This window comes from Siniperca chuatsi, linkage group LG24 (assembly GCF_020085105.1).
Source record: "Siniperca chuatsi isolate FFG_IHB_CAS linkage group LG24, ASM2008510v1, whole genome shotgun sequence".
Taxonomy (NCBI): domain Eukaryota; kingdom Metazoa; phylum Chordata; class Actinopteri; order Centrarchiformes; family Sinipercidae; genus Siniperca; species Siniperca chuatsi.
The window spans coordinates 10,178,348-10,198,053 of record NC_058065.1 but is presented as its reverse complement, the minus strand read 5'-3'; the positions used below and the strand labels follow the sequence as shown (position 1 = coordinate 10,198,053).

The following is a 19,706-nucleotide window of genomic DNA, read 5'->3' as shown; positions in this document are numbered from 1 at the left end:
ATGTGTGGTAGTTTTGGGCCTGAGAAATGTCTAAAACACCCACAACAGATAGGGATGTAAGTGAGCTCTGGTCAAAGCCTCTCAAATTATTGAACTCTGCCATCACAAGTGGCTGCAAGAAGTGGACACGTTTGTGTAGGCAGGATTTAAACTACAGGTAAACACTATTTCTACTGAGAGGGTGTTGAAATGCTGTCCTTCGTGTGGCAGCAACAATAAGTAGTCCTAACAATCCTAACAAAAAGTAGTTTAACGATCACATCCGGTGTCGATTCAGGTCTAGTGCTTGAAATAAGTGACAAATCCTCAAACTAAATCTGCATCATGAGCACATGTGGCTTGTTAGTGTGATCAATGAACTTGGGGAGGTGACACAATGTGAGGCAAAGTTAGAGTTTAATCACAGAATGTGGAGCTCTGTTTATTCTTACATTCCTCCTACAACTAATATCTTAAAATCTAGAAGCAATTTAAAAAGTGTTTACTAATCTAATATTAGTATGAAGCCAACCTAACAAGGTAATAATAAATAGTTTTATTTCAAGTTATTGCTTTTGTTAACTTTGCTAACTAATTAAAAACGTCCTTACATTTTATGTCACTGCTGAGAAGAAAAAAAGATGACATGGATGTGATGAGCACAGCACTTAAGGGGTCCATGCACAAGCCTCTTGCTTCATGTATGTGGATTTTCTAATAGTATATAACAATATGTATCCTATTAGAGAGCGACAATGCATTGCTGATGCACTGTAGTGTTAACAGACTTAAACACTTAGGTTAGTTAAAATGGAAGATGGTCTATTAAAGTGACATGAAAAGCAAAGATGACTGCATTTGACTTGCGATGAGGAAGAAGATCACAGCATGGCAAGCAACACATAATGTGGCACAGTAAAACAACATAATCTCAATAATAGGATCGTCTTACTGTAACTGTATCAGTTAATGTGTAACCTTATCTACAGTGCACTTTAGCCTATTTGCTTTAGATTTAAAAAAAAAGTGAATTATGGATAATGATATTACCTATTTGCAGCAGTGCAGCAATACAGGTTTTATGGGTCTCTGCTTAAAGGCTAAAAGAAAATTGGATTAAAGGTGCTGACTAAACAACTCATTGTCCTTAGGCTAACCCTGCTCACCTCTACCACAGCCTGTAACTGCTGTAAATTGGGAATTGGGTCATAAAGTTGATAAACTGGGGCATATGAGGAACATATACAAGAGGAGTACTGTAAAGAAAATGCATTAGCAAGATAAACTAAATCTTCTTGTTTGATGAAGTATTGTGTACTTGATGGGGAAGTTGTTGAGCTAAGGTAAGCGCTGACAGGTCAATATCAGGTTATAGGTCTCAGGCTCATTTTTGTTTATGCGTGTTTCAATTCCTTGTTGTTTTCCTGCTTTCATGCAGGTGCTACAATGTGCACAAACCAAACTAACCTGAAGTCATGGTCGCCTTATCATCCACACTGTGGACTTATGGAGGAAGGACAGGGAGAGCAAGCAGCAATGGAGCCAGCCAATGAGAGAGGTATGTGCAACGCATAAAGCATGCCCATGTCATGGAGGAAAAAAGTCAGTCAGCACACTGGCGCAGTACAAGGTGTGCGAGTGCAGCAGCCAAAGAACCATTCAAAAGAAGCCACTCAGAGCATGGGAGAGGGTGTGGCACAGCCAAAACACACTGCCAAACCCTTCTAACTGTCTGTCTGCCTGCATTTCTGTCTATCTTGCTATCTGTCTCTTCCTCAGCCTGTTGGGGGATTTTTCCAACTAAAGGCAGAGGAGTGTAAACCCCCACCCGTGAGGCTACAGCCTCATCCATCCCTGATTCAATTTGCACTGATCTGCAGAGAGGCGCACTTATCATTGAGAGCAGGGGGGGAGGTGGGATGGGGGGTGAGCCAGCACACTGTCTCTGTATGAACCAAGGGCATTGGAAAATAAAAGCAGACTGCAGTGAGATAATAACAGATTGTTCTTGCGGCATTATACTGATGCGTTTAGGTCTCACTAAACCCTGTTTATTGTATACAACGGCCTCACTTTGGGATGACTATTGTTGAGTTGTACACTGGAGTCCACTAGAATAAACCAGAAGTGGGTATGTTTTATACAGTAATAAAGCAGTGCTCCACATTTTATGTTACTGTGTGTGTCATCATCAACAGCATGTGTAAGCCAAGATGATTTGTAATAATGTCACATGTATTCAGTGAGCCTATGTGTGTTTACGTGTTTGTTAATTGGTACAAAGTTTATAATAGAAAGTGTTGGGATGTGTTTGATCAATTACAGTCTGTATTCCTGGACATACAACAATCTCAGATCTCCAATTGAAACAATCTGTGCTTTGTATAAAGTCAGGTAGCAATACCTAGGCATGGCAGCTTTGAACCAGAACCTCTGTGTTAATATGAATGTTATTTAGAGTGTAAATAATACTGTGTGTACTATGTTAACTTGCTCTTCCAACAACCATAATACCTCCAATAATTTATTTCTTCTTTGGTGCCCTATAAAAGCCTCCCTGGATATTATAATGAAAGCTCTTATTGAAAAGTTCAAGGTATACTGTATATAAGCGCTATAAAATAGCCTTATTGTCCCATCCAGACCTTACAAGCTCTTGCTCTATAAGTACTCTAAACAAGCAGAAACCTTGTGAGATTTGTTTGGTTACTACAAGGACAAGTATGTGTGTTTCCTGCTCTACCACTGTATAGGCACGGTGAACGGTAGGTAGGCTGTAGTGCTGTGCTCTCACCATGGCTGCAGCTGTGGCGGCGGCTTGCGCAGCCACAGCTGTCTGGTTGGCCTGGTGTTGGGCGGCCTTAATCTTGGCCTGCAGGTGGGCCGGGGGGTGAAAGTACTTGCACTTCTCACGGGAGCAGCGGCTCTTGATGTAGTCCATGCAGACGGTGACTGTGTTGTCGCTGGTGTCAATCATGGGGCTGTCGCTCGGGTGAGCGAAGCGGCAGTCAGTCTCCCCACGAGCACAGTTGCCCCGCTGGAACTCGCGGCAAACCTGTGAGCAGGAGAGCCAGGTGGACGAACACACAGATACACACACACACACACACACACACACACACACACACACACACACAGATGTGGACAGACACACAGATGTATGCATGCAAAAAGAGAAAACAAAGAAATACACACAAAGATATAACTGTGAATACTTGAGCTTTCAGTACATGTCAGGAAACAATATTAGTCAAAATCACAGTATTCACCAGGAACAGCATAATACTCATTGCATTGGCTGTATCCAATTCCATTTATTTTTTGTCATCCTCTTACTGTAGTGCATGATCAACCAACTAGCACAGTAACTCAGGCAGGCATCAAAATCTTGATGAAATTAGATTTTTTGAAAGTATTAGACATTTTGGTGTGTCCATGTTGGTTTGACTGTTTTGAAAATGAGATTCTTGATACATATTCAAATACTGCATGGTAGGGCCAACAAGACTTAAGGCCTTTTCACACCAGGTCCGATATTTTTGTACAAAAAAATGAAAAAGAACATATTGTTCTTTAAACAAACACACTCAAATATAGAATGTCTTGCACACAGAATTTGGGATTGTCGTGAGGCATTACATTTTTAAAAATGAGAGGCCAGTTCATTTTCTGTATTGTTCTTGTGTTGGATAATTTACATAACTGCTGTTCATGTGATGTGTCTATAACAAACATGGTGTCTGAGCAGCTAAAGGTTTGAGTGTTTGGTCACAAAGAGTTGTATGACAAGCAGGAAAGCGGGTTCAGAACATATGGCAGAACATCAAAGACAACAAATGAAATACTGTATCAATATTTGCTATGTTATAAATCTCTGTTGATGTGTGTGCTACTCTCCTGAGAAGTACCTTAAGTCTATAATTCTGCTCCAACCTTTGTTTACAGTGGAGGATGTGAAGAAACCTCCAAAAATCATATATCAGAAGAAAACAAACTACATGATATTAAAGGCAGGTGGAAGCAGGAAAGAAACACCAATACGAACATATGAAGGCTATACTGTTTTTAATCTAATCCACAGCATAAGAGGTGGAGTATTTGAAGGTTTTACTTTATTCTGTTGCACCAGACTCGCACCAACATTTTTTTAAAAATACAGATGATAAATTAGTTTTGGACTCTTGTGAAAAGGCCTTAGCACCTTGTAACTAAACTGCAATGTGTGCAAAACCCAAATGTTTGTGGAATCACTGAACCAGTCAGGGTTCAACTGTTCAGAGGTCTGGGCATAATCACAGGGGGATCTGCTTTTGACTTGTACTCTGGGACTGAGACATACACACACACACACACACACACACACACACACACACACACACACACACACACGTGTGCACACACATGCTGGTTTTGTGTGGGAGTGTCTCAGAGGGATACTGTTTCATTAGAGCCAACTTCATTCAGTTGCTAAGTGATAGCACTCCCGGAGAAAAACACATACAGGCATACACCTACGCATCACCTCCAGGTCTTAGGGAGATTACTGTTTATCTTTATAAATGTAGTGGAGAAAAAATAATCCCCTTTATGCACTCTTTCACAATCACCAAGCTATTCTCATTCAGAGTTGTTTACCAGGGGGCAGATGGAGATGGCTGAAGTTGTTGTAATTGTCCCAGTCTAACTGTGGCTGTCTAGCAAGTACCAGTTTGTGTTGAGCAAATTCCAATTTAAATCACTGTAATCTCACACTATCTCTTTTTTTCAAATTATGTTTCTGATACAAGCCTTAATTATTTCTGAAAGGGGGTAACACAATCAGATGTTCTTTAACTGAGCTCAAGGACAATGCAGAGGTAAAGACCTATCAAATGAGGAGCCTGATAGTGTTGTTTTGGAGGTACTTGGCAGTATAAACAATTACTGCAGTTACACATTTCACCAGGCCTTTTTTTGAAATTGTGATACAATACGTAGCATGATGTGAGATTAAATTATTTTAATACAGTGAAACAATGTCAGGTTTCTGTAAAAATCAAACTTTACTGCTTATTTGGGCTTATTCAAAGGCAACTTCAAAATGTATTTATTTAAGTCACTAATTACTTTCTTATGAAACATACTTTCTTTGCTTAAAGGGCAAAGGGTCTAAGGCAATTTTTACAACAAGTAAATTCAAAAAGTTGATTTAATGGTTAAAGATGTGTTTAGCGCTGCTAAGAATTCCCTTGTCCAGTAGCTGTATTTTATTTGTTGCTATGCCAACTCCTGTGGTAACCAAGGAGGTAGTATGTATTTTGTATTGTTTTCTTTCCTGTATTCACTCTACAGTATATAGAGAATCTTTTCAGACATTACACATGTATTTTTGACTATTATATCAAAACCATAATACCCAGAGGTTGTCCTGTAAATGCTCTGGAGCTATTAATGATACTCATTAGCACCACGTATATACTGCATCTCTTTCACATCCATAGTAAGATATTACCATAATTATACTTCACAACCTCAAAGAGAAAATTAGCTATGATTAGCCGTCATGCACGTCTTGTCTGAAAGAGGGAGGACTGTGATTGGGTGGGTCACCTCCAGCTTGTCGGTACGCAGCAGTTTCTGGTTGGAGGAAGAGCCGCCGGTCATGGAGACGGGCGGGCTGCCAGGGACGATAACGGGGGTGCTGGGCAGGATGTCTGTGGGCACCAGGCCCATGTTGTGGGACATGGGAGTCAGGTAGGGTGTGTAGCTCAAACCTGCGCTGGAACCCAGGCCCTGGCTGACTGGAAACGTCTGCTGTAGATGGAAAGAAAAGACAGTTTACCAATACTTATCTGAACAGCTCCTCTTTGTTGTCATGACTGCTCTTTATATATAAAGAGAGATATTCTGTCTGCTTTTCTTTTCTTGTTTTAGCTATTTTTCACATTCTTAATTAAAATGGTAGACAGGGACAAAAGAAATGGTTGAATGGCAAAGATGTAAAATGATAGCTGTAGGTAGGTACAGTGGGAAGTAGAGGGCGAAAGGCAGAAAGAGGGTACAGAGATGTAAAAGAGGGACAGAAGTTAGAGGGAAGAGACACAAGAGACAAACGAACAGAGGGCGCAGCTGTGCAGAGTGGTGGGTGAGAAAGATGAGACGTGAGGTGGGGAGAGGGTGTGACAGGTAGAGAGAGAGAACAGAGAGGGTAATAGGTTTCAGAGAAAAAGTGAGGGGGGGAAGAAACAAGAGAAGAGTTTGAGTTTTTTTTAACCTCTATGTATTCTGGGAAGATTTTGCTGTGCAAGCATGTTCTTTTTCAGCTACACCCAGCCTTATATTGATGCAGTTAAACACGTTCACACCTGGCAGCTGCCCAGCGCAACCACATTCTACCGCTGACTGCAGAGCAACTCATACAGAGTAGTTAGGGAGTTTTGCGCTTTGCTCAAGGGCATCTCAATTATTGTGAGAACAAATTCATGATCTTTCAAGCCTGACATGTAATCTGCAAACAGGGTAATCTGAGAGGAAAGACAATAGTCAAGTATCTAATAGAAAGCTGTATCAATGCACTGTAACAGAATTCTCATATTTTCTCAGTGAATCATGCACCGCTTGTCAGTTAAAGCTTAAACCAAGACCATGATACTGAAAGAAAATTACATTGGTATGAAGGTCAAAATAATGTAGGCAACATTTTGCACCAACTTTCTACGTAAACCAAAGATATGATATCATGATAATGCGCAAGTAAATCATCAAATATGTGATATTGCAAAATGTTGAATTCATTTTAACTGTTGTAACTTGATATGCAAAGATGTTTTAACAAGAACTAAGCCACATTTTTTACAGTGTAGCACAACAGCGTTCACTGCTATTTTCATAGTGAGTTACACTGCATTGCCAGTCAATTCCCACAGTAGAGCAGCCAGCACTGACCACAGGTTGCATGGTGGTGCCGGGGATCATGAATTGCATCTGTTGAGCCAACATGGCGGCCGCTGTCTTCTGCTGGATCAGGTTATTTCGCCCGTTGATCTCCAGCTGGGTCTTCAGGTGAGCGGGCGGGTGGAGGTATTTGCAGTTCTCTCGCGTGCAACGGCCCTGAGTGGGAAAACAAAGTTGATGGAAGAGCAATGGGGAGGTGGGGAGAGAGGGAGAGAGACAAACAAGGTCATTAACAGTCTTGTCTGAAAACTTCAAGTCTCTGATCAACAGAATGAACTGAAGAGCAGCTATCTTTTGATAATAAACCTGACGATGAACAGGTTGTGTGTCTGCCTGAGGACGTGGCAGAAATGTGGGCATTGATTTTGACACAGACTCCAAAACATTGAGTGCTTGAAGGCAGCATACATATTCATACTTGTTGAGTGTGAAACATATAAAATGATGAGAACTACGCATTGAGGAATGTTTGTGCTTGTCCAGTGGGGGTAGCAGGTAGCTCTCGGCTCTGAGTAGAAACAATGTTATGAAAGATGATTACCAGTTTCTGACTTGCTAGCTTGTTAACTCTGGCAGGTCTTGGTCCTGCCTGCACCCTGGACACAATAACTAGCCAGTATTCAGTGCAGACATGGAAATGAGGAATGGTAGACAACGACTAGGGCTCTAGCTATCTAGCCATCACGACTAAATCTCTGTAGCTTTTTGATGGACAGGTCATCCAGTATTCTCTGCGGAAATGCAAATGCAGAGTTGGCAGGGTCAAGCTTACAGAGACACTGGTGGATGAAGGCAATTACACTGTCAACCCAAAGGCTAATGGCAAACACAATAATCCAATATGGATCCACATTGCAGTGCTTATTGCGAGGAGAGTGGGTGGAAGAGAGGAGAGAGGTCAGGAGGGAGCAACATAGTGAAGGGTAGAATACAGTAGTGGGAAAAGAGACTGGAGCTGTGGGGGAAGATAGAAAGTAAAGGTGAGGAGAGGAGAGGAGCGGTGGAAAAGATGTGGGCAGAGTGGAGTGATATGAATTAGTACAGAGGGTAAAGGGGATAACAGGGAAAGGCCAAGACGACAAAAGGAGAGGACATAACATGGCCGGAATGACATGGCACATCTTGGTGAATGTGAAGGAGGGCAGAGGACGTGAAGCTAAATTAGAACCACTCTAGAATGAGGAGGTCCAAACACACCTTAACTCCATGACATGAAAGAGTCACAAGACAGTGGCCTGATTAGCAATTAACAATCATTTCTCTAATTTCCTCTCATAACAAAATATGACAGTTCTGCCTAGTGTCCACACGGTGATGAGCTATGAGTTTAATTACTCAAGTGCTGTACTCAAATACAGATTTAATTCCTAAATCAAACATACAAAATGACTAACTTGTTATTAAATAGAAAGCAGTCAGCTAGTAGTACATCGAGTCAGAACCAAACACGCTGAAGCTGCATTTAGCTAACATGGTGCTTCTATGCTATTATGCTTTCTGAAGATCTTAAATGTACCCTGACTGTTTTCCTGTCATAACAGGAAAAGCACAGGTAGAATTAATAACATTAATTCATTCAATTTAGATGTGTCAGTTCCAGGGTCCCAGTATTGTGCATGCTGTCTGACTGGCATGGCTTACTGGGAAACTTAATGGAACAGAGCCTTTTTCCTTTTTAATTGTGTTTTTGTAGTGTTGTTGTAATGCATTCGACACTTTGCGTTGCCTGTGTTTGACAGGTGCTATACTCGCCATGCGTAGTTATGCTGTATTTGCTAATTTAAGGAGCTGAAACTACTACCAATGCCTCTACGTGGTCTTTGGTCATCATATCCATGCTACTTTTGTTTGTATATGTTTTGAAAGCACACAATATTGATGGTTATGAAAAATGAGATGGGATCTGGAAGCAGCACGTGAAAAATAAAATCAATAAAATAATACATTATTCTTATATTATACTATTATTAGTAAAGCACGTGACTGGAACACATCCCATGGGTCTTGATGCAAATGAATGCAAAAGCATGATATGGGTTATTGAAAGCCCAGAGGGTCACTCACCATGCTACAGGGATTTGAAGTAGCTACTCAACCTATTCAAGGCTTTATAGCCCCACTGAGAGCTTTGCTTTTCTACGTTAGGTGGGCAGTCAAACAGAGAGGAACTTCAATCAAGCACAGCTCAAGGTATACGCCTGGCTCCCAGTGTAAATAACCAGTAATCTTCAAGTCTCATCAAAGGAAAAAACTAATAAAAACCTGGCTATCCTTTTCTTCCTGACAGATATTAAAGACACCCCACAGAGCATCAAATACACTATTGGTATTGTTACAATTACTTTTCTTTCAACTGATTTGAAGCTGCCACAAAGGATATTAGGTCTGTCGACATTATAGGATTCTTTTTGTCATTTTTGTTTTTACATTAATATACACACAAAGATATGAATTAAGGTGCTCTGCCTGTGAGTCACATACACTGGCAGTGTAATTGTGAGATAACAGGTTCGACATTCACAGAGACCCTGGGGCAGCTCTGTGACGATGAGAGTCACGAGTCAGATGGGACTGACCTCCACACCTTAGTGTTAAAGCTGTGGCGAGCCACTGATACCCCACCACTCCTTCACAGTTCACATGCTCAAAATCACACCTGCCCACACATATGCATACTAAATCACACAATCACAACAAGCACCGCCTGCACACACCGGCACAGGCATACATGCACACAGATAAACACACTGCTGCACACAAACACACACAGTTCTGTTAAGCCCTGTCCAGACCAGAGGAACAATGTTAGCACTGAACCCCGCAACCAAAAGCCTCAGATGTGTCAAAACTAATTGGAGCCTTATGCACCGCCGCCACTGGGAAAAGGTCTGTGTGTGCTATGAATATGTGTGTCTTGTGTATCTGCATCCACGAGAGAGAATGCGTAGGCAGGTGTAACAGTGCATGTGTGTGTGCAGGAGAAACTGTGTGGGCGGGTGTGACTCTGTGTGTGTGAGAGAGGGAGCCGGTGCTGAAGCTGAGCTCTGGACGGCATCCCAAAACTGAGTCTGCAGGGAAGCACAGCATCACCATTGCGCCCTACAGAGATCACAGACGGACACAAATAAAGACGCGTGCACACTACACATGCAAACACACACCACCACAGACCCTCAACACTCACTTTATTAGTTATGTGGACTTGGGGTGAAGCCATTACCTCCCCTTTTGCTGCATATTCAGTTCTTCTATAGCCTGTGAGTGACATATGCTTTTCGCAATTGCTCATCATTATTCCCCATTTAAAGTGATGAGGTAAATGGTGGTGAAGCTACTTGGGAGAGTGTTTCATAACGTACAGGCGCTGTCGCACTAAGTGCAGGCCTTGGACTCGTAAAACCTTCTCCTTTCATCCTGTCAAACTTTGTTTGAGAGCCTTTTCTCAGTGATGTATTCATAATCTATCACAGCATTATGCTTGGTCTTTGCATAAATGAGGTTAGATTTTTCTTCGGTCTTCCTTTTTGTCTAGTCTGTAGGTGGAGGAAGGAAATATATTAAGTACCGTCGCTAGGACTGTCATGGTAATGGAATTTCCAACTCTAATAAAAAACGGGGAAAGAATTTAGTGCAGCATTCAATTATATAAACATTCATTATTTGCATTAAATTTAATTATTGAATGTGTGGACTGAAGAATACTATACTACTTATACTATAAACTATATCCATCTCCACCCATATCCACATATCTAAAATTCTGTTTAAGGCAGGAAAGGCAGGGCACAGGTAACCAGTTTTCTTAACAGATCCATGGTTGCTACAGGTACAGATGAAAAGGTGAAATATGATCCAGGAAGTCCAGTTTGAGTGATAGATGAGTTTGATCAGATCAGACACTAAAACACTACTGCAACAATCTCCATCTTGATTATTGTGAGGTTAAGAGTAGGATGCTTGTAATGTTACTACCTGGACTGTACACTTGCACGGCTTCATTTTTAGACTCAGTGCTAATGCAGGTGTGAACATAGCCTCACTTTTAACATGAAAAGTGTCACATTCTGTACATACAGTGTTATTCACAGTGTCTTTTACTAGCTTAGACTCCTGGAAGTCTCAGTGCCTAATAGTGAAGAGGATATGGATTTGCTATAAATATGGTTAAAGGACATCTAAATGGCTGATATCCTTTGGGGGTGTTAAAACATTAGGTTGCACACAAACGAGGAGATCAGTTCATTTAGAAGAATTTCAGCTGTGTTCAGACTGGAGATATGAGGTCAGGTAGTCCAAGGCTACATTCTGGGCTAATCCTATCCTGGAAAAGACATCCAGGCATTCACAGCTGTCATCAAGGAACAATGCTGATAAAAATGCACATCCCCACATACACATATTATGATGCATTTATTAAACTAAGGGAGGTGTCAATTTATTGGTACCGTGCACAGCAGTTAAAAAGCTTTCACCCACGTCATGTCTCTCTGCTCCAAGTAAGGGTGAAAATCTAACATCTGCTTTATGGCAGAAGTAATTCTTGCATTAATAAAACACGGCAAGGCCAATTGCAAGAACTGCGTAGTGATGGCTATACAGGGCAGTTACAGTACATTTGGAGTGTGCAATTAATACTAATGATCATCAATGAAGGGTCCAGGCTGCAGTTTGCCAGACTTGGGGATTCAAAGCACATAAGATGAGGTAAGCTTTGTCGAAAGGCAGCACTGCATCACATATAAAAAATAGAAGTGTTTATGGCTCGTGGTTTAAGCAGTGAGGTGGTCCACTGACACGATGATGACGGTGCTAAAAAGCAGCATGCGTGGCTGATGACAACGCTGTGCCATCATTTGGTTTCAGACCTTTATCTTTTTGAGAGGGTGGCAGACACATGCAAACACACAAACACCCACACAGAAAGACACACACTGTGCCTTCTGTCTAAGCCACCCACTCGGAGCAGAGCAGAAATCCATTCATTGCGGGTATTGCCTCCGAGCAGTTGTCTATGAAAAGGATCTTTGAAAGTACCAAGGCACCTGTGATTCACGCGCCAGCCGCCGGTGTGTAGCCATAGCTACACGGTGAAATTATACCTTTCAGCAGGGTCGCTCACATGGCAACCTCTCATTGTAGGCTTGTGTGTATGAAATGCTATGAGCCGTGCTTTGGGATACACTAATAGCTGCTTTGATTCATATTGGATAATAATCTCCTTGAGTTGCATTGAAAAAGGAACAACAATAAAGGTGAGATCAAAGATAAATTATCGGTTGTTTTCACTTGAAATAGATCCTCTGTCCAAGAGACGTTACTGCTGGCACGTTCTTCAAATCCCCTCAGCCATCGCCAACAAGATAGCATTTATTGTTTGCCAAGTTTCCATATAGTAATAATATCAAGAAAAATGTGATCCATATTAGGGTCGATCCAGGGGGGAAGGGGATAAAGACAGCTAATTTCATAAACAGATTAGGATTACACTAACTTCATCCATCGAGGCTCCTTCAATTGTTTTTAGTTCTTGTAATTAGGGCCTATTAATAACGTCTGGAAATCCATTCTGGATCATCTGTTCATTTCATCATCTACAAAAAAGGCATCAATGGTGCAAACTTTTCCTTTAACATCTAACACTGTCCAGAGGCTTTTATATTATATATATATAGACATGTGCATTCCTTGATATTGGCTGCTGGTATGTGAATTTAAACTTATTCTGCTGCTTTTAGGCAATTTGGGTAAGTCCATATGCTAAATGCCCATTAGTCCATTAATGTTAGTCAATTAGTCGATCAACAGAAAATAATCAACAACAATTTTCATAATCAATCTATCTTTTCAGTTATTTATCAAGTAAAAAAAGTTTCCAGCTGTTTCCAGCCTCTCAAATGTTAGGATTTGCTGCTTTTCTCTGTTTTGGATCGTTGTAAGTTTGCATGAAGAATGGATTAATCGAAAAACAACCTACAGATTAATCTTTAAAGATATTTGTTATTTATAACCCTAAACTGTTTATCCTTATTGTCATGCGTGGTATCAAAAAGAAGGAAAACAGTTTTTTCTCAGCATTACACTGACCACACTCCAAATCAGACACAGGCACACAATGTTCAGTTGACAAACCTTTAGCAAAGAGAGAGGGGGAGAGAAAAAACAAGGCAAACTTTTACCACAGTAAACACACTGGCAAAGAACCCAATTCACCCAAACACACCAACAGAGCACTGAGGAGGGTACAACATTTCTCCTGCCCAAACACAACATAACTATCATGCTGCAACAGTCCAACTATGGCCCACAGACAGAAAAACACTTGCAGGAAAAACATTCATCCTCTGACCATATACATGTCTGTGACCCACTTCCTTGTTTTGTTCGCCTCTAATAAGGTTTTCATTGTCTGGATGTCTTTCCACTTTCCACAAACAACATTTTAGGAATAAATATGTTAATAATGTTAACAAGACACACAAACAAGGAGTATCTCTTGTGCTGTACCCTGTGAGTGCCTGATTCAGGGCTGATAAAGCTGTGATATTTCCCTTAAAGCAAGAACAATCTGACAGAAGGTGAAATCAAATGCATTTTTCTTGCAATTCCTATGATAAATACTACTGCAATTACAGCAAGACAGTCAATACATTAAAACAAACATTATTAAACTACAACCTCGTGGAACTGGCCCTGAGTCTGAGAAACATAAGTAGCCCCCCAGAATATAATATATATATTTACAGGGAACACTGGCCTAAATGGTCCATGTATAACTGGCATTAGCGTCCCCTGCCTGGGCTTTGCGCTGCTATCTTCATCAGTGGCAGAAACCCTTTCCCCGACCCCCCACCTCCTTCATCAGCCCGGCTGAATGGTCAGAGTGATGACTGTTGTGTGTCTGTGGGTGGCACAGACACAGAGGGCCAGTCTTCCACCCCCTCGGCAGAATAGCGCTTCAGTTGTGGGCCCCCCCGTTCACCACTGTAACATTTGCATTTTGCCCTCAATGGGCGCTCTATCCTCGGGCATGCTGGAAACAGAGAGTGGCTGCCTATAGACTGCAGCCAACAGAAGAGCTGTAAATGTCCTCGTAAAGGCAACTGGAAACATGCCTTTAGATTACATTCCTGTGGTTCCAATCGCACTTAATAAGGGATCTAGTGCCCTGGTGCTTATCCAAGATGGATATACTCAAAATGAGCCATTGCTTTTCTTTCCCACTGAGAAACAATATCGATGAATTACGTAGAGCCGAATCTTGGGAACCTGGGATGTGTGTGTGCATGCGTTTCTTCACTAAGCCCTGTTTTCTGCAGCAGCAGCTGAGAAGCTGGGTAGGCTTTACATATCTGAGCCCTCATGATGTCTTTCTGATGCTAGCGCAGCGCTCAGTGATGTGATCAATGGCAGCATGGCTGGCAGTATTGGCTGACTACAATCCAAAAAAAACAATCAGGGAGGTGCTTGTAGGGTCAGCACAAGACAGGCAACTTGTGATGGCTGAATGCACCATCAAGGCTGTGGAGGCACCCCAAAGGTCAGAAAAATAGGCTGTGAAATGAAAATTCTGAAAAAACATAACAAACTGTATATTTACCAAAGGGACAGACTTAGAGTACAATAACACATAGGCATTTATAGTGATTTGGCTGGTATAGTAAATCTTTGGATGGCTGTGCCCTACAGAGAAACTGTAACAAAGTCTTCTTCCCCTCCGTTTATCCGATTGTCCTTCTCAGCTTGAGAGGAGGAGGGCAGCTGTGAGAAACTGACACTAATTTTTCTGACATGAAGCCTGTGATATGTGTAATCCCCTTAGAGCATAGCCGAAGAACCTGTTGTATCCCCACTGACCAGCGAAGGCAGGGGGGTGGACAGGCGCTCGCTTTTTCTCCTTGTCTCTCAATGTTCCCTCATATCTCTTTCTTTCCTTTCTCCCTCAATGCCTTGTCCTCGCAGTGTGGCATTTACATCTTGCTATTAATGCTGTCATTTGCATTGTTGAGAAATACGCAAGGCTCATGCTCATCCTTTGGCTGGGTGTTTGTTTACAGATATTCGTATTTGTATTATATTAATATCCAAATAAGAGCATTTCTTGGCTTGCAACAACTACTGGAACTGATCCTGGAATGATCGGTTCCAGGAAGTTATGCCTCACCTCCACATCGAAGATGAAACATGAATGTTGGCTTTTCCTTTTACAACCTTGTCCCCCCTCTTTGCTTTGTCTCTGTCAGTCTTCACTCACTCTTAAACATTTTAGTTTGAAACCCAAATTTGCTGCATATTTTGCCTTTTACTAGGGAATGAATGAAAAAGAGTTGTTCTTCTTCTTCATAATGTCTGTCTTTCTTTCTCTTCTTTCTCAGTTTGCTCCAAAAGAGTCTCTTTTCCAGGGGCACTAACAGCTGGTTATGGGTCAGCCTATAACAGTTCACCAGGAAACCACTTCTGTGAAAGCCCCCAGCTATAAGACACCAACAGGACAGGCACTACAGTGCTCCCAAGGCTGCAAAAAAACAGACCCAGTGATCCTAGCACCCGGTAGAGTAGCGAGGCGTTGGATGCACATGGACAGGGCCTCCCTTCATCCTCAAACATGGAGAATGCTCCCTCTTAAGGATCCTGTTTTGTTTTTGGGCTCTAATGGATCCGATTGGACTAATGGATCTGTTAGAAGCGGTGAGGCTCCGGGACACCAGGAAACACTGAAAATCCATTATGAAATGATAGCCAAATGCTTTTTGCTTACATTTGGGCTGGTAATGGAGAACATGAATCAATGGTAAACAGTGAACAAGTCATTTAAAAGTAAAACTGTAGAGGTACCCTGGCTCCCAAATCCTTTTCAGCTCTGATTATATGTTGCGATCAGGTATATTTGGCCTGGCTATTAGACTACAGCACAATTAGTGATAATGTGAGTGAATGCAAACAAGAAAATATCCTTAGTGCAAAGGACAGAGACCAGATAATTTAGAAACACACACACACACACACACGTAAGACCGTGTTGCCTCAGCAGTAATTAAGTGCCTTTGTTTCACCAGCTGTAATCCCACAGATGGAGGAGTAGTGCTGCTGCTGACACGCCTAAGATTACCCAAGGAGAGAGGGAGGAGGAGAGCTAGGAGGAGATACTCACAGACAGGGGGAGAGTGGGATAAAGGTGAGATAAACAATGTTTGCCCCAAAAGTAAACACTCCCACCTCTATCTGAGATGTAAATAACAGCTGTCTGTGCTGATCATGTGTCCACACCCATCTTAATCAGTCTTTCCTTTGGCGCACATTTTCTCTTGCAAGTCTTGTGGTGACGAATAGTTGCCAGAGTGTTGTCCATCAGCTGGAAATCACATGCTAGTGTTGTCACTATGCAGCACTGGCACTGCAGTTAGTGATCAGTTAGCTCAAACTGCAGCTCAGGCGGTTCTAGGAGATGTGAAAGCAGTTTGTCTACACTAGTGATAATTAGAACTGTGCTATTTGTAAATGTCCATGATGTTAGCATTGGTACTGAATACAAGGCTGATTGCATGTAAATCTGTCACAGCGGCTGAAGGACTTCAACAAAGGAGCTTTTATGTAGTTGTGCAGTGGAAACAAGGCACAGGCAATTTAAAAGTACCAGCCACAAATTAAGGTTATCAGCTTTCAGGTGATCCCTGTGGTAACTACCCACGCTGGATGTGCACGTGTTCTTGTTGTAACTGTTTTTTTTGGGGAGGTGATGTTCAAAGTGCGGCTGCAGTGGCACCGTCGTTAGGCACCTGCAGAGTCCAGGTCCCTGCTGCTAATCCAGCTGGAGGCTGGAGCCCTGCTTCAGTTAATCTGATCATCTGTGACCTGCTGAGACATGAAACCCACCCTCCAGAGCTCCTCTAATCTGCACACACATCCACATAAACACATGCAGGAGCACAGGCATGTACCTGACAGGTACACACATTAACACTCATGCCAGCATGTGCTCACTCACATGTATACAGCACATTTGAAGTGAAGCAACTGTCTCACTCCCCCCCCACACACACACACACACACACACGTCTACAAATATACACCCTCAAGAAAGGCTCAGCTATGACAATGCCACCTCTCAGTCTGTTGATAGGTGAGTCACAGCTAAAATACTGAGGCATTAGCCTGCTTTCAACCAGCTGTCATCTCCCTATGCTGAGAAGATAGATCTTGTCAGCTTTGCACTGATATGACAGCAGTCCTATAGCCCACTGGAACTTCAACTAGCCATGCCAGTGATTTCATAGAAATAGGTTACATGATGTTGATGTCCTAGTTTGAGAAGAACTGTGCCACAGCCCCAAGAGGAAACAGCAGAAAGCCAGTAGGCCTTATTTCAATTTCCTAATTTTACATTTGTTAACAGATACCTCAATTTCAATCACTCTCTAGTGATCAAAGCTGCCACTACTCTGCAGCGCTCTAAAAATAACACAAACCCACTACAAATGCTAATGAGAGAAATTAAACAAACAATGCGAGAAAATAAAAAAGACTAGCCTACATCTTCTTTCCCCGCTGACACTATCGACTGCATGTCAGAGCGTGTTGAGGACTTGTGTAAATCCATAAAACAGATAAAGGAGGATAATGAGATGGAAGGGAGAGAGCAGATCTATTCATCAAAGCCTCTTTCTAACACACTCAGCAGATAGGGGCAGAAATGTTGTATGGCTGCTTACTCTCCAGTTTGGAGATTAAAGCTTTGGTTGCTGACAAAAAAAGTTGAGAGGTATAGTTTTATAATTCAAACTACAGAGAAACTGGAGAGCCCAGTTACTCCAGTAAGAATTTAGAAGCACACTAGTATTCCAGGTATGAACCTTACCTTGTCTTTGATCATATTTGGGTTATAATGCCTCACAGTTATTCATATCCTCGTATACATCATGAGAGATAATGATGTATACAACTAAAACAGTGTGCTGGTTTCTTGCAGCGTAGACACCAAGATATGAGGTTTACATGTACAAATAAACCAGAAACTGCAAAAACCTGGTAATAAATGGGAAACCACAAATGTACAAATGTCTACAGTTTTCAAACAGAGGCTTGTGCAATTTCATTTTGCAATATAATGGGGAGACGGGGAATAAGGTGCAGCATCGCCTGGATCGGCATGTTGTTTGTTGGTTGTGATGATAAGGCCTCTGAGGATGATCTCTCCCATGGGCTGAGGAGACTCTAAGGCCACATGGAGATGATGAAAACAGAGAGGGCTGAATTAGTGTGTATACTTGGTTAAGTGCCCTTTGTTCAAAGAGATGAGATCAATAAACCAGGGTACAGTGACTCAAACAGCCTTTGAGCCGCAGGGTGTGATTTATCTTAAAATTGTCGGATGCAGGTAAACATATTGATCTCACTATTCACCCATGTCATCACCCTGCTCTTTTTCCTGTTTTCTCTAAGGTGAGCCTTGGCTCTGTGGAGTGAATGAATCAAAAAGAGAGGAAACGCAAACAGAATGGGATTAGAGAGTAGTCTTCAGAGGCAACATCTGTTTGTTTACCAACCATGAAATGCCTTTTTTGGTAAAAAGAAAGCAAGAATAAATTGCTACCAGTACTGTGTGTGCCTGAGCCATGCAATCATTAAACCTGACACTCTCCCTATCATGGATGTTAATGGTTCGCAACAGCAAATGTGGTGCCAATTTATGCCCCCCACTGGTGCCACTTCTCTTTCCCTCTCATCCTCCCCTCCCTCTTTCATTCCCTCACCCACCATGGGTTCACGCTACTCTGTGACTGTGCGTGCTGCCAATTAGTGTCCCCCACCTGTCGCCGCAGGTCACTGGTGCAGGCATCTGCTGGGTGTGAAATTGTCCATCTCACTTTCGTCCATGAACCTTCCATGGCCCCCCAAACACACACACACACACACACTTACACACACACACAAACACACACACACACACACACACACACACACACACACAGATATGCCGCTATGACCCAAAGTTGACCTTTATGGTATGGCCACCCTGTGTGGTTGGGGCAAGGGGAAAGGGTATGATACAAATGATACCTCTAGCTTGGACTGGGTATTAAAAGACTGTCTCTACTAGAATAGTACACATTACCATGTATGTTTTGGGGTATCAAAAGATATTCAAAAGCTTTGACAGCTTGTATTCTTATTCTCTGTAGTTACATAACCACGTTCCCAGATCTCAGATGAATACAATGTTATTATTCCCATAGGAATAATGGCCAAAACTACAAAAGTAAGACCCAAGTAGTAATAAACCGGATGTATGCTTTAATAATAGACATCAAGTTTTATTGTTGTTGTGGGAATTTATACTGAGCTTAGCTGAACAAAAGAGGCATCAATAAAGCATAATTTAAGAACCAGTATCAAATCTGAATTAGCAGAGTGTGTATTGGTATGAAAACAACAAACAATACCCAGCTCTCCCTCTAACTAGACAGCTGTAAGCCTTTCATTCACTAATACAAGAGTCATTTACACTGACTGCAAGACTTTCATCCAGGCAAGCTTTATCAAAGTATCCCAATCTGAAGCAGCTACACTCTAGCCTATTAAACCTGATGTCTGTGAGCAAAGTTAGATTGGCCTTGAATAAATTGTCTACAGTAACCTGACTGCAACAGCAGTATTGTTTTTGGTAATCAGCCATTTTAGACCAGACAGAGGCACACCTACATTATTTTATCACTCTGATTCCATGCTTATTCTCAATCTAATGAGGTAAATGATTGCCTCTTCATTATGTGTATGGTGAGGGCGCAAATTAGAATTTA

At 41.9% G+C, this 19,706-nt stretch overlaps 1 protein-coding gene across 19 annotated transcripts in view; it reads right to left on the bottom strand.

The window, feature by feature from the left end:
• The window catches only part of mbnl2 (muscleblind-like splicing regulator 2), a 52,707-nt gene that overhangs the window by 13,024 nt on the left and 19,977 nt on the right, over nt 1-19,706 (bottom strand). For 16 of the 19 annotated variants that reach the window (XM_044187344.1, XM_044187332.1, XM_044187334.1 and 13 more), the window contains exons 3-5: nt 6,904-7,068; nt 5,569-5,772; nt 2,774-3,034 (exon numbers count right to left, since the gene is read on the bottom strand). In XM_044187344.1, coding sequence (XP_044043279.1) covers nt 2,774-3,034; nt 5,569-5,772; nt 6,904-7,068 — 630 coding nt within the window. The remainder of the gene's footprint in view (nt 1-2,773; nt 3,035-5,568; nt 5,773-6,903; nt 7,069-19,706) is intronic. The other 3 variants (XM_044187337.1, XM_044187351.1, XM_044187349.1) reach the window with 1 other exon arrangement.